At 35.9% G+C, this 23,353-nt stretch overlaps 1 protein-coding gene across 3 annotated transcripts in view; it reads right to left on the minus strand.

Moving 5' to 3' along the window:
- LOC124388426 (membrane-associated guanylate kinase, WW and PDZ domain-containing protein 3) overlaps nt 1–23,353 on the minus strand; it is a 122,982-nt gene that overhangs the window by 19,091 nt on the left and 80,538 nt on the right. For all 3 annotated transcript variants that reach the window (XM_046853041.1, XM_046853034.1, XM_046853048.1), the window contains 5 exons: nt 19,239–19,355; nt 14,802–14,921; nt 7,756–7,962; nt 3,689–3,887; nt 1,023–1,102 (listed from right to left, as the gene is read on the minus strand). In XM_046853041.1, the coding sequence (XP_046708997.1) occupies nt 1,023–1,102; nt 3,689–3,887; nt 7,756–7,962; nt 14,802–14,921; nt 19,239–19,355 (723 nt within the window). The remainder of the gene's footprint in view (nt 1–1,022; nt 1,103–3,688; nt 3,888–7,755; nt 7,963–14,801; nt 14,922–19,238; nt 19,356–23,353) is intronic.

Raw genomic sequence — 23,353 nt, forward strand, 5'->3', positions numbered from 1 at the left:
AGTACTATGCCTCGTCACTGGATGGTGTGTTTGGGAGTGCTGGAATTTTAAAGAGGTGTGGTGGGAGCTGTGACATTACACCCTTATGACAAGACAAATAGACAATGTGTTTTGATTACAATGCTTAGACTATAACATGATTACATATTTCAGATAGAAGGTGCCGATTTATTTGCGATAGCATTTGAAAATTCATGACTTCATATATAGTTGATAGATTTTTGAATATGAATCTACTTGTTCTAATACATTATTTTTCCTAAAACAGCTCATTCACAGAGAAATGAGAAATACAGCTTCTAAAAGAGCCAAAGGTTTTCTGCTCATTCAGCAACAAAGGTGTTACTAAAGTCAAGTACTGATGTAGAGTGAGGAGGCCTGAGGTGTGGTTAGCTTTTCCGATTTGTTCCAAAGTTGGTCAATATGGTTTGAGGTCAGAGCTCTATAGCAGGCTCCAAATAAATCACATACTCTGACCCATGTAAACCATATCTTCATTAAACTTGCTTTGTGCACAGGTGCATTGAAATGCTGGAACAGATTTGGATCTTCTAGTTGTGAAGGGAAAATTTTATGCTAGAGCTTATACAATTCCACATATGGCTGGAAAAGTAAAGTGTCCGAATAATTTTAGTGTGTATGTGTGTGGGACAAGCCAAAAGAAGAAGAAGAGGAAGAGGAAGAGGAAGAAGAAGAAGAAGAAGAAGAAGAAGAAGAGATGTGTGTGTATAAATAAATCAATAAATTAATTAATAATAGTAATTAAACAAATAAATAAATATATAAATAAATTATAAATAAATAATTAAAAAGGAAAAAAAAAAAAAAAAAAATATATATATATATATATATATATATATATATATATATATATATATATATATATATATATATATATAAACACACACTGTATATTTGTCTCTAAACTGTTATTTACCTTAAAGTATACATATAGCATGGACAGAATATATGTATGTAGAGATGTATAGAATGTATAGCATGTATAGAATGTATAGAATTACCTCCATCCTCACACTTTTCTGGTGCTTTAGCTTTCTTGACAAGGCGAGGGTCCAGCCACGTGGTAGATTTTGTGTTATGACTGCAAAACAAGACATATATTTACAGCTGAAAGACATAATGCATATAATTCAACTTTTTTAAGTATTTCTTAGAATATAACATATATTTATAAATGCTCTCCAAGTACAGAGTGTACAGTATATAAAAAAGAAAGTAAGCACCTCTTTCAATATATGTGATGTACTGTATATTCCCAAGTACTTATACAATCTTATAATAGGTCATTTGTTGCCTAACATATTTCCTTTCTACTCCAAACAGCCAGATTGGCTGTCAGGAAAATTGTATTATGAAAATTCTAATGTCAGCTGTGCAAATTTCTTATGCAAATTGATGCTTGGGTCTATCTTGTGATCAAACTATGAAGCAAGAGCAGATTTGTATAAAGAATTCTAGCTGTATTATTTCAAATAAAACTTTTCTTTAGGTTCCCCGGCCTATTTCGGAAACATTTTCAGCTTTACATATCAGAAAGCAATAACGTTCATTAAGCCTACGCACACACTGAAATGAGCTCTTAACTGACTTGTTAATGCAGCTGACCAGAATTAATGGGCGAATTAGTGGCCTATGGTTTACGAATATGCTGGAAGCACAGAAGCATTTACAGATGTGTGTTAAAAGGAACAGGGTAAGAAAAAAATCACAAATAAACAGAAAAAACAGGCTTTTTCTTTTACACTATCTCTTACACACACCGTCATTGTCTCTTAGACATAAGTACTTTCATGTGCACCATTATACATTCCTTGAAAATCATACTTCTCTCACATGCTATCATACAATATTCCTCTCACAGAATAACATAGTTACATAGTATTATACTCTCCTAGGATACCCTAATAATTCTTTTACATACTATTACTATCCTTTCTTATATCATACACCTCTAGCAAAGTATCATACTCATCTCACATAATACCATATTCAGCTCACATCTATCATACTTTGCTGCCATTATATTCCTGTCATACAATATCCTGCTCCACCCACATAATACTGCTTTCAATTAGTATAATATACAATTCATATAACATACTCTCCACTCGCATACTATCATACTCTTCTCACATTAATAAAATACCCTACTCTTCACTCACATCCTATCGTACTGCTCTGACACCATCAAATCCTCTGCACAAGAACGACATTGTGATGCCAGTCATGCAAATCTCTCTCATGCAAATCTCTGCTTGTGGTTATGGTGTGATCAGAGTGAGAGCAGATTTTTCACATCGGAATGTTTCCCCTACCATAGCATTTTTTTGGTTATTTATTAACATTTCCAGAAATGTCAAACATTTTAAAATGTTATAAAGCAATTCACTGATGAAGCCTAAACAATGAGAAGCAATGTTCACTGACCGGCTAATGCAGCTAACACATATTAACGCAGTTGATAATTTGGGAATTTGATGGATATCCTGAAATATTTATGACCATGTGCATGTACGTGCACACACACTCACACACACACTCAGACACACACACACACACACACACACACACACACACACACACACACACACACACACACACACAGCTCTCCCTGTTCATTAGAGAACATCTGGGCTACAATAAGGACGAAATGTACTAGTGCTCACTCACTGACTGCTACTCTGCTGCTCTCTACTGTTCTCATCAAATACAAAATCCAATAAAAGAGAACACAAATGTACAACTGTATAAATTGACCTTATGCTTATGATCTTAATATTAGAGTAAGGATGCCCAAATCTGGGTTAGTGATATACCACCTTAGACTGTTTGTAACACAGTGTACATTGACCTCTATATTAAAACAATCAAAAAAATTCATCAATAAATATTAATCAATGGCTAATGATTTATGAATATGAAGGAATCGCCAAAGCATTTACAAACATGTTTTTAAAAAAAAAAAAAGGTTAGGAATAACTGCATTCTCACTAATGCATTACAAAAGAAAGACGCCATTCCTTGGAATCTCTACATTAAGAAAACTCAAATGACACAGGCAAAGTATTAAATAACATATAATTGATATTTATGCTACTTCTATCATTGCCTCGGCCATCTGCCTGCAATGATCATTTCAGGTGAGGAGCAAGTTTAACACAGGCACTAGTAATCAGGGTTAGTCTGTTTTAAAGATGTCTAAAACCTTCGTGTGCTTTTTCTCACAAAATGAATGCTGTGCTTTGATGTGCCTGACGTGCAAGAATAAAATGGACGTAAGCCTAATGGATTCAGTTAAATCTGCTATTGATAATCTAAGCGTAATTTAGATAGCAATTATTTTCTCTACCACTGTAACAGACAGCGATCGAGTGCAGACACTGTTTTCTAAGTCAAATAATTTAGAAATACATTCTGCTTATACAGTACTTCTAAATATATGTAGTATGTATTATATTTGAGTGTACAACATAATTCAGCATTCTAAATAGTAGTGTTTAATATGTTACTGTTATACTTTTTATACTATACTTATTATAATATATTATAAATAATGGCTGGAAAATACTCAACTAGAGTAAACTAGAGATCCTACAGTCCTAGTGCTGCACCATACACCACACAGTAAATCTGAGTTAGCCGGATGTAGTATGTGCCCCAGACTCACTCGATGAAGTAGACCATGCCTGTTTCAGTGTAGGCCATCTCCCAGTTGTATGGTAAAGGTTCGAGGCTGTCATCTCTGGAGAGAGAACTCCAGGTGCGAACGAGCTCACTACTGCTGCTGCCACCTCCACGAGTGACACTGCTACTGCTGTTAGACTGAGTGTAGCTGGGCACTGGCCTCCTCCACTCCTCACTTCCTTCTGAGAGAGAAAGAAGTACAGAGAATCAAAACACAATGCAAAGTACTAAAGAGAAGAAGGAGGACAATTTGTATATCAAGGTAGAACTATAGACGAGGCATGAGATATATCAACTGGTTTTGAAAGATAACCAGGAAGACAAAGTGAAATGGGAAGAAGAACAATGGCAAGCAATGGCAAAGCAAAGCCATGTATTTCTGATGTTTGTTTTTTTTTAGTCACAAGTGACTAAAGTTGTGCAAATATTACATTTTGATGTGTTTTTTAACCAACTGCCTGCATTTCGTTGCTGTCTGTCTCTGTGTTTTCGCTCCCCCTACAAGTCAATATCCCCAAAGCGGTAAATACTGAATGCATTAACCTATATATAATAATTTAAAGGCAAATACTTTTGTACTTTTGATCAAGTGAAAGTTTAAAGGGAGCATGTTTACTTTTACTGGAGTAATATTTTACCCTGTGTATCTCTACTTTAACTACATGGTTTGTGTAATTCGTCCACCACTGAAAGTCATTCAATTTCCAAATGTTCCTCTAAGCAAAACAGGACAATACACAGCTTGATATCTATTAAAGAAATCTGGCAATCTTCATAAAATAAAAAGGAGAAGTAATCATTCGTATTTCTGAATATTCTTTCACAGTACTGCTGTGTTGTCCTGGCCTCAAATGACATAAAAGTCAGCGACTGGAAACCTCCAAATATCCTAAAATGCCTGGTCGATGTCTGATAGAAGTAAACTATAAGAAATTGAAGTTAAAGGCTTGAAGATAAATGTAGGTATATTTATATCAGTCATTTAGTCACCATTCAAAGTTCCATACATTTTCATTTTATTTTGCAACACGAATAACCTCTTATGAATGAGAAACAAATTATTTGTTTTATATTTGACAGATATATCCATTGATATTCCCATGTTTCTAGATGTTGTGCAATTGTTTTGCAAAGCAAAGACTGTCAAAGCAAAGACTGATTTATAGGGTTACTGTTCCATCAGTGCTTCAAAAAAGGGAAGCTAAAACATGTGCTAATAAAGATACATATGGAATCGAGACTTGGTATGCTCTGTGAATATTTACAGTTGGTGAGGAGGAGGATGACTAGGAGAAGTATATACAATACTTAATGACATGGCTGTAACATTGGGCTAGTTAAAAAATACTCCGACTAATAGGATCTTGTTTTTTTAGCAAATAAATGTAATTAAAAGCTAATGAATCTTTGTAATTAATAGCAAATTAAAGGGACAGACAGTGTGCCTATGATGTAGAGAATATAATTATGGAATGAATAATGTCTGTGATATATTTGTTTCCGCAGTCAGAAAGAGAAGAAAAATAGGTCTATATTCATTTTTCTGTGCATTTAGGAATTTAGTTTTGTCATTTCAAACCTGTAAACCCAGGTTAATTGGTACTACTTCAAACAGGTTGATGGTGTGTCTAAAACCGTTCAAAATAAGCTTCTAGTCTGTATGGTGGATGAATTTATTTTCCCTTTAAAATTTTGCTAGATAATAGCCTGTCAAGTGTGTTATCCTCTTAATTTTGTTTGAGACTACGCCGCTATTTATGCTCCGCCAAAATCTATGGCCGTGAGCCGCTGCTGGAAACCTTGCAATCTCACAGCTCCTTTTATTGTGGAAGTGGCACAAGCCTCCTAAACACACATTAAAATACTCCAAGGAAAAAAGTACCTTTATTTGATTTCTTTCTACACAAGTGAGGAGAATATTCGCTTCAGTGAACATTCAGCAGCTATTTCCTCTCTATCAGCCAAGGCCTCAGTTGGAACATTAGCCAATCCCAACTGCAACTATGCAAATGCGCAGCCACTCTGAGATTTAGACATTAATCAATAGCAGTACACTTGAGAGCTCAACCTACCACAGATAAGACATGCATATTCTGCTTGGTACCATGGCAACAATGCCTACTTTACAGATATTTTTCTCTCTCTCACCACTTCAATAGATTTCCATTAAGATGACTTCCGTTACGGTGTCCATTAAAACACACTGTACGGATCAAAGTAGATTGAGATAGACAGAGACAGAATGCCTCTAGTTACAGCACAGCAGCACTCATGGCCAGCTCTCTTCCTTGCTCCTTATAGATTTCTTCTCTACCTTTTCTGTCTCACACACTACCTCTAGAGTTTTCTATTTACATTTCTCTAGTAGCTTGTGATAATTTACTGCATTATATATGGATAACCATATGCAATATTGCATATATTCTTACTTTCTGGAACACAGCATGCACATCTGGTATGGCTAATCATAACGACTTACCATAGGATTGTTAACGTGAAAGATACATTTCACGATCATTGTCTGTGGCTCTTATGAATCAGTATGAATCATTGTGAATCAGCATGTTATTTCTCAGCACAACTACATGCTGGGCCAATCTGATTCAAGGAAAGGATGGTACTGAAATCAGAAATGCAGAACAGCTTGTATTAAAATCCTTAACTGAGGTCAATGGAATCTATTCACTTCCAGGTAAGCCAGCCTGTCATAGTGAATCTGGGAGCTGGCTTTTGAGGAAGAACAAAACCGAGCATGCATAATCACTGTTGAGTTCTGACCTTGCACCATTCTGCCCCAATGCAGTGATAATGTGCCACCAAAGGATTTTATATAAAGCTGCAGTAGACCTACCAAGAAGCTCTTAGTGTCCAAGTCTGCTTTAATATATCAATAAATAAAGTCTCTTGCCAGATAAATGTTTTCAATACTGACACATGATTCTGCTGTGTGCACTCTCACAAAAAAAATAAATAAATAAAAATAAAAAAAAGATTTCACCAAGCATCTTACAGGATTCTTCTGTTTTAAGGGTTTGAAATTAAACATTAGTTATTCAAAAAACCCTTATCAAATTAATTTTTCTAAGAGTGTAAACAAGATGAATACACACACCCATAATGTAATAGAAACACTGGTAGCTTTGTTGCAAATATCTAATCATCTACGCATGTAGCAGCAATGGACTGCATAAAATCCAAGCAAGATACAGTCTACCTCAAACACCAAAACAGAAAAAGAGTGATTGCAGTGATTGTGACAGATGTAAAACCACTTTGTTTTACAACTGTGAAACTTGCAATTTAAAATTCAAAAGCCTTTACAGTTTATATATTTAAGACTGCAAATCTTTTTTAATAAAGTGGTTAATGTACCAAAACAGGATATTCACTAACAGTAAGGCTATTAGTTCCACTTCCTATTAGGGCTCTCTCTTCTCTCTCTCTCTCTCTCTCTCTCTCTCTCTCTCTCTCTCTCTCTCTTTAAATATACACTTAAAAAAAAAAAAAAAATATATATATATATATATATATATATATATATATATATATATATATATATATATATATAGTTTAAATGTATATACAGTGTAAATATGAGTTTCTGTATGTCTTTCTCCTGCCTATGCTCTTTCTTCTGTAGTTGGAACCCAAACTGCAGCATGTGGAGCTGAAAAGAAAGCCAAAAGGATCAAACATGTTGCTTGCCAATGTTCCAAATAAATATGAAAGAAATATGTCCTGATGATTGATGTTTGTGAATGATGAAATCTATGGAAAGCCATTTCACAGTTAAAAGCATTTGATAAAAATAAAAGTGCTGACCACACCAAAAATAAAAAATAAAAACTTTAGATTTTCTATTGCTGAAGTATTTGTAAGGTCATGACAGTGTACATTAAAATTTTACATCTGTTAGTAATTATAGCTTAACAACAGAAAAACTAATTGAGATTCTAGAATGTCTAAATAGTCTAAATAGTTTACACACACACACACACACACACACACACACACACACACACACACACACACACACACACACACACACACCTGGAAGGCCGTTTGGCAGCGCTGGCCGCTCTTCATCGTCCTCCTCCTCAGGGACAACACTGTCATTGCGATCCATCTTGCTGACGGAGGTGGTGCGCTTGCGTTGGACTTCAGTGCCAAATTCTTCCTCAAATAGCACCTGGTCGACCAGATCAGGCTGAACCAAATTGGGCTCTGCAGGGGGTTTTGGTGTACCATAGTAGTTTCCTTTCAAAAGCAAGACAACACAATCAGTTTTAGCTATCATTAGTGAGATTACAATAATGCGTTTATAATTTTAATTACAGTGAATTAAAATTATTTGAAAACAGCAAGAACAAATTTGAAAAAGAAAAAACATTCTGATTTAAAAACATTTTTACTAAAGCCAAAATAAAAGTGTTTGAGTATGATATTAGATGCTTAGAAGCATGAATGCTCAAAAACCATGATGTTCCAGTAACAAAATGGATAAAAAACACTGATGGAGTTTACATTTTAACTACTGCAACTTGTGTACCTGGAAAGCCAGCAAATAAAATCAACTTGACCTGGATTACACCGTTTCACCTTCATATTACAGAATCTAAAGCAGACACAAACTCTGCAAATGCACAGCATTGTTGGTCGAAGGCACAGTCATGGAAGTCTACAAAGGATTGAGCAGCTTGAAGTTAAATGCCAAATGCTCTGAACAAATGAAAGCAGCTTAGTTATAAATTAAATATCCATCCAGATCCTAAAGCAGAGTTTTCTGAGCTCTGATGAAGTGAAATAAATAAAGGACCCACGGGAATGCTTCTTTGTCTATGCCTGGTTCCATCTCTCTAAATTCAAACAATGGTTTTGGAAAGGACAATACATTGTGTAGATTGACACATCAAATATTCTCATTTTGGTGGCACTCCGATAGCAATTACACTCTCCAATGGATTCAGTAATGAACCCCGTCCTCCATGTTTTATTCAAATGTAAAAACAGTTCATTCATATTCAGCAACTATAATGGAGCATCTAATCAGTGTGTTATATAATGCGCTTAAATTAGTTTCTAATACAGTGGTTTGTGTGTGTGTGTGTGTGTGTGTGTGTGTGTGTGTGTGAGTGTGTGTGTGTGTGTGTGTGTGTGTGTGTGTGTGTGTGTGTGTGTGCGTGCGTGTGCGTGTGTGCATGTGTGTGTGCCTGTATATGCGTGTTATATTATATGTGTACATATGTTCATGCCTGATTTTATTTATGCCAAAGAAAAAAAAATTGTTTAAAATCAACTGTTTAATCTTTCAATCATTAATTACACGCAGATAAATTTCAGCCATCGAAATGTAGTTTCAATTTGTTTCCTGTCTTATTAATCATAATCATAATAATAATAACAATAATAATAACAATAACAATAATAATAATAACCTTCTAATTATAATAAATGCAGACAAACATTAGGTTCCAAATAACATTTATTTTCTTTTATGAAACAATAAGCCATGTAATCATCACCTACATTAAGACTTTCACTTTGAACAATACAAAGATTGTAATTAGAGAATAAAGTTGGAGCACACATGAGAATAAGCTTCCCCCCTCGCCTCAACACTGTGTAATTACTGTCAGAAAATCAGTTCACCTCGTTCGGAGTATGCTTTTGGACTATAACAGCTTTGCAAGCTCTTTTTTTTTTTTTTACTAAAGGTGAAATAAAATCAAATACAGGACATTGACAGCAAGGGGAAGGTTAAATAGTTTGTCATGTGTGCCACATTTATCCACTAGCAGTGATTAATCACCAAACAAACAACTTAGTGTAGGATTGTCATGAAAGTAGGACCACTACTCATTGTCAAAGTATATTTCTGGGATAATTTGTCAAAGCTGAGCTACATAGCTGAACTGGCACCTCAGCATTTTGTGGATGAAAGCGAAAGCCGTTTTTAGTGTCCACAAAATGTTTTATAATGATGTTAATAAATATATGACTTTCTCATAGAAACTACCAGCTGATGAAACTGATATATGATTTTATCAGAGAATTAAAATGTGACAACACCTTAATAGAGACTTATTAAAATCCCCACATTTGCTAGCTTATCATTTCCATCACAATTCCACAACTGCTCATTAGGCTTGATTGCTAATTAACTTAAGAGATTTGAACCAGCATGCCAGAAGCACTGAGAATAATTAACAACTGATCATTACCCAAGGGGATTTAATTTAAATTACTGAGAAAATGTAAATGTAGAATGTGGCAATTTAAATATAAAGAACAGAACAATTTGCCGTTTTTGTCTACCTCCTAAATTTGCCTACCACCAAGAAAGTCACAACAGACAATAGGACTCAGTATATGATACAAATGCCATTGGTATAGTGAAACATTCCCTTAAAAAACATTGTGCATTAAATCTATTTGTGTAACAGCTTGTGACTAGTAGGGAGCAGGTATTTGATCTGAACCTTATAAAATTGTTCTTTGTCCATATAAGGAAAGCACAAGGACCTGCCCTGTATAAGAGACTGGTATACTGGGTAGTGGACAATTTTCACCATAGCCTACATGGCAGGTCAAACACCTTCTATTCATGGGCATTGCTGCTCCAAGAAGTACAATACTGTGAGACTGTCAGAGATTACTCCTCATCGTGCTGAGCATACATGTCTATGTATTCAGTGTCATACTGTATGTGTTTGTTTTGGTTCATGAATATCTCCATTCCTTTTTCATCATTGAGCCTCGCATACATGTATCTTTCTATTCACAGACATTCCTAGTTCCATGTTTAATTAGTGTATGTATAAATACCTGATGTTATTGTATGTAGAAATACTGTGCTGTTATTCCAAAACAATTTTGTTCTTTGTTCAATGTCTTTGTTTACTTTTTCTTTGTTTTGTCCTCAGTTTGATTCTTTTATTCTCCTTCTCAAAGTTGTCCTCATATTGATGTTTGCTGATCGCTGACTCTTGCCTGGTCTACGTTTATGTTTGTGCCTGCCGTTTTGGATTGTTTGACTAAGATATTAAATAAACCTTTTATATCCTGCTCTTGCATTTGCCTCTGCTATTGAGAGTATGTGTATAAGGTGAGGGGCACATTGTTTTTGTTCATTTTGTTCATATATATATATATATATATATATATATATATATATATATATATATATATATATATATATATATATATATATAGTTAGAAATTAACATTATTCTATATAAGCAGTATTACTAAGCAGCAGATTACTATTTTTAAATTGGTGGCTCTCAGGGATTACACGCAAAAGAAAAATCAGGTGTGACAGTCAAAGTCTTCAGAAGAACTGTGGCAAACTGTTTAAGATGTTCAGAAAAAAAAACATGCTAGACAATTTCCTTGTAAAACTGCACAAAATGTACCTGAGAGGACTGATGCATTTTTTAAAAACTAACAATTGAAATGCCGAAATCTGATCAGTTTTGAGTATTTTGTTGTTCTGTTTAACATGTTTTTATTACTATTATTATTATTATTATTATTATTATTATTATGTTGTATGCTGCTATTTTTTTCTAAGCAACTGTGCCTCACACTGTTCCATTACATGTGCCAAAGGTGGTTTTTACATGTTTACGTGTGTCTGTGTAAGTCACATGGGGCAATTTATTAAATGTACAGAAGAAAGCGGCTTTCTGCCACAATAAAACTGTTTTTTTTAGGGTGACAGCCGATGGCAAAGAATTTAAGCACTAGTTGCATTCACATTTACAGGATTTGTGCCATACTTCCAATGCAACCAAACTGAGACCACCTCCAACAGGTAGTTTCTGGATTGGTACAGCACATCATGGTCTGCATAACAGCTTTCACAGAAACCATGTAAACTGTGCTCTGTTTTTTGATTAAACTGCCAGTGTGAAAGCCCCCTAAGTTCAGATGCCACACAAGGAATGGTGGTTCAATCGTTAAGACTTTGAGTTTCAAAAGGTTGAAGCACCAGTACTGCCCAACTGCCACTGCTGTAAAGTCCTATGTGAACAAAAGAATTTCAATGTGTTGTAATGTATGTTTTATATTTTACATTTAAAGTAGAGGTATATTAAAAAGTATTCAACCCCCACCCTCATAATTCCAGAAAGATCGATAGGAGCGATATTGTCTTAATGAAGACCCAGTTGACTTATTTTCTGAATGAAAATCTTAAGCATCTCATTTTCTGAATGAAAAGTACTTCATTTCAACTTCATTTTAGTTTCAACTGAAGAGACTGTCAGTGTGAAGGAAAAGGGGTGAAATAATGACTAGGGAGCATTAGAAGCAAGTTAAAGATAAAGTAATAGAATCTCACAACCTCCAAGTAGTGTGTAAAATTATATCTAAGTGGTTGGACATCTGAGTATGCACTGTCTGATCAATAGTTGGGGGAAGTGGGAGCTGCATCACCACCCAAGCACTAACAAGGCAAGGCCATCCCTCAAAATTAAACAAAATAAGAAAGAGACTGGTAAGAAAAGTCCCAGTAAAGCCAACAGTCACTCTGAAGGACACAGTACAAAGGCTGAGAGTGGTTTCAAGGGTGCTACACAGTTAAGGGCTGAATAGGAGGGTGGCTAGAGGGTGGCTGAAAAAGCACAAGATTTATCCAGTAAAGAAGAGTTTCTTTTCAATGTGTGACACACACACACACACACACACACACACACACACACACACACACACACACACACATATATATATATATATATATATATATATATATATATATATATACACACAGTATATTTAAACATTTATGATAATTCTTATTTAGTTTTATGCAATGCATATTAAGCCTTGTTTATAATGTATGCTTACATAGGTTCTGTGTATAAGGGCTGTGTGTTTGCCTGAACATTTACCTTTTTTTTTTACTTTGACTTGACATGCTGCCTGACATTATCAATAACACTAAAGTGAAATATGGTGGTGGCTGCATCACAGATTTGGATGTTTATTCTCAGAATTTATGTCACAAAAAGGATAAATGGAACAAAATACAAGAAAAGATTACAACCTGCCTCAATCTGAAAAAGAAAACCTCTAATGCCTGCGAGAAACTTTTTACTTTTTATCAGAAGTGCAAGGCTAAAGCAATGCAAGTGTGGTTAAAAACAAAAGGGTAATATGGTTCTAAATTGTGGCACTTTTTGAAAATTACAGTCAACAAACAATATCCAACCAATCAGAAACACCTGAAGTATATATACCATTATGACTTACAAGGTGATTGAATACTTTGCAAGAATCACCTGAATTAGCTTCTTGGGAGCATATACATGTATACTAACACCTTCATCAAAGTCATTAAGTGATTCGATCACATTTATCACATGGGCATTCTTTTCTCAATCAGAGTGAATTGAGTTTTCCAAATGACAGTGAACCCTGTGAATACAATGTTCATAGAAACATCACATTTTCATATTCATTTAGTCATAAATAAATCTTGCTCAGAATCAAATCATATTGGGCAAGCATTTAAACCAAGATTGCTTGCTATTGTATTATAGGCTGCTTAGAAATGAACAAATATAGACTGTTGACTAAAGAGAGTCAGACAGTGCTAAAATAATAAGTGCAGAGTTCCTCCTGTAGCTAAGCATAGATTAAAATACAGTGTTACTGTGAACTCTCCTTTGAAAATCTATCATGTTGTGCATTAAGAACATCCTCCATTTCTTCTGAAAAGAAAGCTAAGGGAAAGGCATGGCACAAAAACCTTCTAATGTGACTTTTGTGTATATAAATCAGCAAAATATCTGCTTAGCATGGTTATATTTCACTGTGCATATTTGTAAGTTTTGTGTGTGTGTGTGTGTGTGTGTGTGTGTGTGTGTGTGTGTGTGTGTGTGTGTGTGTGTGGGAGCACAGCATCTACTCTCTAAGGAAGGGTGCACATGGACCACTGTGTGATCTGCCAGGGCGTCCCAGCAGGCTTTCTCTGGAACAGCTATAATTACAGAGGCAACATGAGGATGCATTAATTCCAAAAGCCTAGCACACTCAGACACACGTTGTCTCTCATCCTTTCCTTTCTACAGTACAGATTTAGATCTAAAGCCACTCTGGAGTTTATAATACATTGCTCCTTGTCTAAGCAGATGCCTAAAAAAAAAAAAACAGATCCATTCATATTAACCCAGAGAGAACAAAAAAGTGAAGACTGCAGACAAGTGCTGCACTCAAGTGGAAAAGGCTTAATTTAGCTTCATTGCGTTTTTTCATGCTGGTCAGTAATGATCTAATGTGTGACATTTCTCTAAGCAGGGCATATCTTACTGTGACTAAGCCCTCCCTCTGGTATATGTGAGGCTGCTCCAGTGAGGTTTGATATTATTACAGTGGCTCACTTCCTTGATCCCTGTTTTTATGTGCGCTTTATAGCAGTTCAGTAGAAAGCTTTGCAAAGCGCATTAACACAATGTAATCTCACACTTGCAGTGAAAGTGACCAATTTATATCCTTAAATCTATCCCTCTATCATTAATCGTTCCCTCAGCTCAGCTGGGACTAAATGCTACAAAATTGCATTTGAGATTTTCATAAAATATATAGAGTACAGAACTACATATTATTGTGTGTTATTTATTGAATATGATCATATTCAACAGTCTTATCATTTACGCAAAGTGAAGCTGTTACTCATACAGTATCTCCATTACAGTACATAACCCTAAAATTGGAGCTCAGGTCAACATTTCTTGCTGCCAACAACAGTCCAGGATAGAATCCCTCCTTGTTTCTAAAGGTCAGTACCTCTATTGTTATAATTACCTGTTTTCTTTCTGGTTTGCTTACTTTATAAGCACTCCAGTGTGCACCTGTAAGTCTTGCTAATCTTCAGTGTACATTCTGAGCTGGTATTTCCCTGTTTGCCTTTCCTAAAATTGAGACCATCCTGTAATATTTCCTCCACAGATTGTTGGATTTTCCAATTGTTTGATGATTAATGTCATTACCATGCCCTTTGCCTGCTTAACAACTTGGATTTTGTATTGTGTTTCAATAAACACTTCACATGGAGCCTCACCCCTTTACCAAGTCTGGTTTCTTACACTTACCGTCATAAGTTCCGCTCTCCAGGAGTAAGCCACTCTCCTCCAAGATTCTGAAGTCACTCACATTGATAAAGTTATAGTCCACCCCAGGAACCTCCCCATCTCTGGGTAGACGGGTTGTACCTACGAAATAGACAAAATAATGTGAAATAAATGTTTTTTTTCCTTTTATCAGATCAATTTTCAGTCATTTGATTTAATGAATAGAAAAGACTACAATTGTTTTTTTAAATAGCAGCAAGATAAACTTAAGTTGAATTATTTTACAGTGGAACCCGGTTATGTCGATGTCCTAGGAGGTCGCCAAAAAGCATCGAGATAACCGGTGATCGAGATAAACGAAAATCAAAATGGCGGCAATATATTAACGTGCTTGAAATGTCTTTATGTACATGATGTGCGTTAATAAATGAGAATGTGCATGCACGTGCTTTTGAAGGTTTTTTTTTACACAACAGCGTTGCCGTGATTTGTTTGATGAAGGCATGCTGTAAAAATACATACAGTACATGTTTATCTGTCAGGAATCCACCTGCCACACCCCCTTCGGCCCCCTTCAGCGTGTCAGGTGCTTTCTCGGCCGCTTTCTCTGAAGCTCCCGGCTTCAATCGCGCACATATGGTGCTCGTTTATCATCATCACCAGCTCCTATTTAAACTTCCACACTCTCACTGTCCGTTATTGTTGGTATATGTTGGTTCACGGCGGTCGTTGTTATCGCTCATGCGTATCCCGGTACGTGCCTTCCCACCGGCACTCTCTCAGCGGCTGCTCTTTTCTTCCCAAAGCGCATCGCGGATTCCCCCCGATCCTGCCGGTGTTCATTCTATGCTTTTGCTGCTCATCCCACGTTTCGTGCCGCCAAGCGCGGCGCATAACATTTAACAACAAAAGGCATATGTGCACTAACTAACAGCAGAGATTCAAGTATACAGTACAACACCTGTAGCAGCTGTAAGACTTGATTTTTCCGCCACTTCCGCGAATTCTTCTGCGGCTGCACCGAGATAACCGATGTTAAATGGCAAATTTTTCCCCCCTTGTGCTCGAGATATCAGGGTTCGGCGACATAAAAGAATCGACATAACCGATAAAAAATGCTAAGACAAAGCAAGAATTTGGCGGTTCCACTTCAAAAACGTCGACTTAATAGGGTTGTCGAGATAACCGAGGTCGAGATAAGCGGGTTCCACTGTATGTATAAGTAATCTGCATCAACAATATAATAAAATAGATGCATAAGAGCATAGTCTACTTATTGGAGTTATTTGTCATACACTGAAAGACAGCTTGTGCTTAAGAACTCTTGGTTGAGTGCTGTGAGAATGAATGAAAAAAAAAAAGAAGATACAAAAAAGGCTTTAAAATGTGTCTAATTATCTAAACTGAAAAGAACAAAAAGATTATTTTGCGATTGCCAGGGAACTTATTTACTCTCTTTTAAGTGTCATATAGCACAGTCATATAGCCCACCACACTGGCATGCTTTTTAAGGAGGAAAAAGTGTGCAAACAGTCAGCAAAAAAAAATATGAGCAAAATAGGAAGTGTGGCTGAATACATGCACTGTTTAATGCATGAGCCATTTTAAGGTTAATATTAACCATTGATAGTACTAATGGTTAAAGTACTAACTAACTACTAAAAGTAATAGATCTACAGTACCCATTTTCCCCATTTTCACTAGTAATCTTTCACTGGCTACTTCACCTATTTCACCACAATATCTTTTTACTCAGACTGAATCTAGCTTGCAATTAGATTTCAAGACAAATAGGAAAAGAATGCATAAACACCAGTGGTAAATTCCATTTCTAACCATAGCTTCTGGAAGCCAATAAAATGGGACTGAGGATCACGTTCCTTTGGTATTTCGGGTGCTATATATGGAAGCATAATGGCGTTGTTGACCTTTATTAAATACAACTATGGTGCAATTACTGTCCAAACCAAAGTCATTTGACACAAATACAATCAGCTGTGTTGAATGCGTGTTGTGTTACCCACCCACAAATAAGCACTTGGACCCATCCTAAAATAAAACCACCAAATCCAACCAACTGTGCTATAGTTCAGCAAGCGTTGTTTTGTCACACAAATGATCTTCATTTAGAAATTACTATAGTAATACATTGCCATTTTTAAACCATTTTAAATTTCTCATTTACTGAGTGTGTGCTTGACCATTTTCCCTATTTGACAGCTGCAATGAAATCTTAATATGCATCGAATACAGAGCACAGTGTTCCCTGGTGCAGTTTAACTGACGTGTTACAGCCTTAATACATTGAACACGAGCACAATGAGGCATTAACAAAGTATTTGTTATGTGCAGCCACATCAAAAGGGCATTTATTTTTTATTTTTTGTAAATTCACAACCATACCTTAGTCCCATTATCACAGGATAGCCAATCTAAAGACAACTGAATGCACTAGGAGAAGAATACTAACTGAAAATGATCAGACAGCCAGAACTGAGTCAACATTAGGAGACTGAATAAGAGCTTTTCACCAAATGTAAATTTTTTCTTCAGTTTTGTTCTTGAAGACTCCTATCTAATATTAATTGTGGCATTGTATTTGGCTCCCAGCAATTGGCTTAAATCCAAAAATCCCTTAAAAGCTCAGTTTTACTTTTTAATCAGCTCTAAGTATCTTTCAAAATTCTATAACAGTATTTAAAAAATGTAACACAGAGCCACATTACATTTGTCGAGCAAATAAGCATACAGTAGCTGTTAGTGTGCCTGTGGGGGTGAATGTATTGAAGAGAATGTGTGTGTACAGTACGTGTGTTTTTTGTGTTTGTGAATCTGCCATATCCACTGGGACCTTCTTTGGTGGAGAGTCGATTGTTTGGCTGTACGAGAAGCATAGAAAAGTGGCATTTCTTTCAAATATAATGCCCAAAATAAGAGCTGACATTTCCCAGCTTTGTTTGTGTGGGTGCTACAAAATGCCACCAGGCATTTGCTCTCATCTGAGGCACATTTACATTTAAATTCTCAATATTGAAATGCGCCCACTAAATAGCTGGACTTCGGCAGGTAGTTAATTAGATAAAAACCCAGCTAAATCATGTCTTCCTATTAAAAAAAATGATATTTTGTGGATCTCATGAACGGAAGGTTAACAGCATGGGTGTGTTATTGCTGCTTGAGAGTATTTCATATGACATTTTCTACAAATTAGAGAAAAATAGAAAGCAAGGAAAGAAAGAAGAATGGAGTGGAAATGCTGAGTACCACCTAAGGGTGTTCCTTCTATCCCTCCATCAGAGAGGCTTTTAAAAGCTTTTATAGTGTGCACCCCTGATGCTGCCATGTGACTCCACCGGAGGCGCACTTTTCCTCTTTTTTTCTATGGACATCCTACTCTATACAATTCCTCTATCTGTCATGCCATCCCTCATCTCAGCTAGAACAGACAAGGGGAGGAAAGGAGAGGAGGAGAGAAATACAATAAGAAAAGACAGGGAGAAAGCTGTCAAGTTGTAACTAGGCTGGATGGAGTGACCTAAGGACAGCAAAGCAGCATGTTCTGTTTAAATGTCACCACACACTGAAGTTTTAATTAAGTGTCTCATTTTGGACTCAGATCAAAGCGTGACACTGTGCTTCATCCTGATCGGGCAAGCTGTCATTAATTCAGTTTTCAGTATCAATCACTCTACAGTGTTCCATAATAACGCCATCAATTAAACATCCCGCTACAGCTACAATATATTTAATTTAAAGCACCAAACATGTTTTATGTCTTGGACAAAAAAAGAAAAAACAGAAATGTGTTATCATTAACAAAATGTCTTGATTGTCAGTCTGCTTGCTATCAGGAATACATGAACAACATCTGTTTCGTTTTTCTCCTCAGGATTGCCTCATATGTAGTTCTTGCCTCGTCACCCAGAGAGACATGCAAAGAAGCTGAAAAAAAGGAAAAGTCTTATAATTTCCCTGCCAAATTCAGCACACAATAAGATCTCAAACCTCATGCTTTTGCAAATATGCTACCTTGAACATTTCATCCAAGAATTTTCAAGGCCAGAAATGTCTTCAACTTTTACATGAGCTCACATGAAGGACGAGGTAGCTAAATAATACAGCAACCAAGCTGAGAAACAGCGTTTCAGCCTGAGGAGAATCACTAGGTTTCATTCTTCACAGCACAACTTCCAAACATGCTGAGGCAGCCGCCTCCACTTTGACAACCAAATGAGAGGAGACTTTGGAGATGACAGATGGACAAGTGTGGATGGCTGTGTGTGTGTGTGTATATATATATATATATATATATATATATATATATATATATATATATATATATATATATATATATATATATATATATATGTATGTGTGTGTGTGTGTGTGTGTGTGTGTGTGTATGTGTGTGTGTGTGTGTGTGTGTGTGTGTGTGTGTGTGTGTGTGTGTGTTTTTACATGGTATAGTACGCAGGTAAAGGTTGTCCCGAATGACTTGCTGTAATTTGTGGTCCAGTGAACCCTTCTGGAACTGCAAGCTGAGGTAATGCCTCAAGTCTGTGTTCAACACTTTGCCTGTAAAGAGAATGAAAAAAAGAAAATGAGAAAAAAATGGATTCTGCTTACAATCTGTTGCCACTATAAAGCAATGCAATCCATAGAAATGTACAGTCAATAACATGGATTTGTGTGTAACTCATTCACAAATGTGAATGCTCGATGCGCTATTTACTGTGAGCATTCCAGAAATTAGTCAGTGTCTACAGTACGTATAATCAACATCAAACAAGGATAACCGATATTTAAAACAGGCATAGGTAAAACATAAAATTACACACACAAAAAAAATTTTAATGTCCAGACATAAGGTACCAAATGCTTAATAAAACTGTGTGCGAAGCCATAAAAACACTAAGGTATACGTATGTAAACTAATTAGCAATAATAACATGGAATAGATTAATACAACCAGGTAACAAACCAATAACAGGACAGGGATAAAAAAGAGAACTAGAAGCAAATCATAGGTGTGCTTGTTACCATGGCAACTGTAACATAAAGAGTGAATCCTTTGTAACATAAAGAGTGAATACTTTGATACATATTATTTTGGATTCAAGTTATTTTTGGAATACAAAATAATATGTATCAAAGTAAGTGCCTTACAACAATAAAAACAATAAAAACTGTCCTTCCTAGACTCAGTGTTCTAGCTAGCAGAATGTCATCTTGGCTATGTAGGCAACTACTTTTTTTTTTTTTATCCATCTGACTGTCAATCCTACGGTTTTGCTTGAAGCAATATATTTCTACACTTCCACAGTCACATAACAGGCACAGTGCATGTCCCATTTAGCTCTGCTTGCTTGATTCAGCAAGTGCATCCGTTTCAAAAAGTTAACAATGCTGACAGTCTCACAGCACAAACAGACATAAAATAAAGGCCTCACAAACAGAAGTCTTTTTCTCCTCGTTGTCTTTTTGTTCCCCTCCACCAAACTTTAAAGTGTTTGCTGAAAGTGGGAGAAGTTTGTGCAGGAGTGGGGAAGAAAGAAATGTAGATGAGAGACTAAGCAAAGGAGGGAATGATAGCAGAGAACTGTGGAGCAGACGGTTCACATTATCGCTCGCTCCCAGCTGCCAACACACCTGAACCAAACCATCCAGAACACTGAAGGTCTGGTACAGGTGTGTTGTGAACAGATGAGTCAGATTTGAAAAAGAAACAGCAACAGCACAGACAGAATGAAAAAGCAATGATGCAAAGAAAGAGAAGAATAAAATATAGCACAAGCCTCTAATATATAATCTCATGGCTTAGCATTATCATCAAAACAAAAAATATTAAATATTATTTTATATTAATTAATTTGATTCAAATCCATTTATTTCTAGAGCACTTTTAATAATATATGCTACATTCCAAAAAAAAATTCTAATATAGTTTTTGACCTCTGAAGAGCAAGCCTAAGGCAACAGTCACAAAAAACACTCCTTGAAAGATTATCCTTGGAAGGACCATAACCGGCCCCATTACCATCATAAGTCATGACATTAAGCAAGTTGAATCCTATGGATAATTTATTGCCAATTTTGACAACAAACTGGACAGGAAGGTCAACACCGAGGGGATAAGCAGACGTTACTATCTGAGGAAGCTCAAGCCCTTCTACCAGTTAGTGGTAGCCAAAAGAATCTTCTTTGCAGGCGTATACTGGGGAGGAAGCACCAGCGATGGTGATGCATAAGAAAAAAAAGCTCAACAAACTAATCAAGAAGGCTGGCTCTGTCTCAGGCTGCTCACTAGACAGTTTTGAGGTGGTTGTGGAAAATCATAATGAACAGCACTTCATTTATGACCTACTGATAAAACAGCAAAGCTCCTTTAGCAGAGGACTTATTCAGCTCTGCTGTAAAAAGAAGCACTACAGCAGGGCATTTGTTCCAACAGCGATTATACTATACAACACTACACTGGGTCAGTCTTAGATTAGCTCATTGAGCGATATTTGAACTTGACCAACACCCTCTTTTTACAATCATACAGTAGACACTGCCACTTTAATGCCATTCACGCTTTTGCTGATACACTGCTTATAGTAGTCACATTGATAATTGATTGATAATAAAAGTCACTTCACCTTAAGTGATTTACCTCAAGTCTGCTGCTGTATTAGCAATGTTTACTATACTATACAAACATTATACTGCAATACCACATCATACCCTCACTCTATCTGTAAACACCATATCTGCTACTTCTTTATATGCTTATACAGTTTTTCATATTCTGTATATGATCTATCTATATAGTTAATCTTGTTATCTTTCATTTTTTATGTTTAATTGCTTAAGTATGTTTTTTACTAATGTTTTGTACTTTATCTATAGTTATCTATCTATCTATCTATCTATCTATCTATCTATCTATCTATCTATCTATCTATCTATCTAGCTAGCTAGCTAGCTAGCTAAATATTTTCTGTTCTAGATCAATTAAAATGGTATGTTGTAGATGCTTTGTTTGAGTATAATGTTAATAAGATTCCTGGGTTGAGCACATGACATTCTGCATAAAATGGTAAATTCAGATTCATTTGGTTGACTGCTTGCATGGTTCTTGACATTTTCCTTTAACCCATTTTGATCCACCAAATTAATGGGGAACAACAATTGGGACCACCCAATCAAACATCCGCTTCTGTGCATGGAAATATCAAACCCAGTGGGAAAGCCAGTGATTGATGCTATATCTTACTGATTGACTTGCACCTGTACACCTATAGTAAAGGTCAAGAATAATAATGAGGCAAATGTGAAGAGAGGAACCGAGAAAAAGACAAGGATGCAGTGAAATATGCATCATTAAATCTTCTCCAACAGTCTTGCTTTCCATGATTCTTTGCTATTTTGTGTTTCTTTTGTGTCCACTTGTCTAAGACAATATCGTTTGTCATCCTCCAAAATAGACATAAAATAACGCTTACCTGTGTTTTTTAGCACTGCTCACAATTGTGCTCAACAGTACACACTTGACAAAAGAAGTGAATCATGCTTGTGAATCATATAAACATATATAACGCTGGTGTTATTGCATCCCTTTCTGCCTTAGGACAGCAACTATCCAGCTTTTATCATTTTAAATGAGAAATTCTCAGAGCACTCTCTGAAACTCAGTGTTTTTTTTTTTTTTTTTTTGTAGCTACAAGTGCTCTTGTGAATTGTAGTTCTCTGTAGCTGTAAAAATCAGTAAAAATGTCAGGTTTCTGAACATGTTGTAATTACTGAATTATGAATTCTAGAGAAAAATAATACAAATTAAAAAAACTTGGATTTAGTACAGGTGTGGGTTATTGATCAAAGTATGCAAATCCACTTAGATACATATTCAGGCTCGCAAAAAAAGTTGAAGGAGGAGAAATACAATCGCTAAATGCCATTCTCTTTTTAGAATTTAATGAAGAATGAGAACACAAGGAAAAGAAAAACAACAGACACGAATCACTTGCTTTTGATCAGCACGCAGAAACTAGATGGTAGTTACGAGCCAAATCTCTTATCAAGAAAAAAAGCAAGAAAAGGGAATAAAGAGAAAGAGAAAAAGAGCCTCAATGTTAATGTTATCTCCAACAGTCTCATTTACGAAAGAAAGTGTGTAATGTAGGAGAAGACATACGAGCAGCACCAAGAGCAACTGTAGCTAAGAGAAATCAAACAGCTTATTTCTACCCATATGTTATATTTATCTGAAATACAGCATTTCCAAGAAATGGACACTAGAAGACATGTGGTATGTGTCTGTCTAATAAGTTCAGTCAGTTCACCGGTCAAAAAAGAATAGAATAAAGTGAAAAATCTATACATGGTAATATTGTACAGCAATATTGGCAGTGGAGTTGGAAATGACCAGACCTGTCAGATTCTTACATTGACATTTGTAAAGGTTCAGAATATTTCTCCATGCCACAAATCAAAAACATGAACATGATAGCAAATCAAGATCAAAAACCAGGAAAACAAAACAGAGAACAAAGTCTCGATAAATGGTGGAACTAAATGTATTACTTTGCAGT

This window comes from Silurus meridionalis, chromosome 1, assembly GCF_014805685.1.
Source record: "Silurus meridionalis isolate SWU-2019-XX chromosome 1, ASM1480568v1, whole genome shotgun sequence".
Taxonomy (NCBI): Eukaryota; Metazoa; Chordata; class Actinopteri; order Siluriformes; family Siluridae; genus Silurus; species Silurus meridionalis.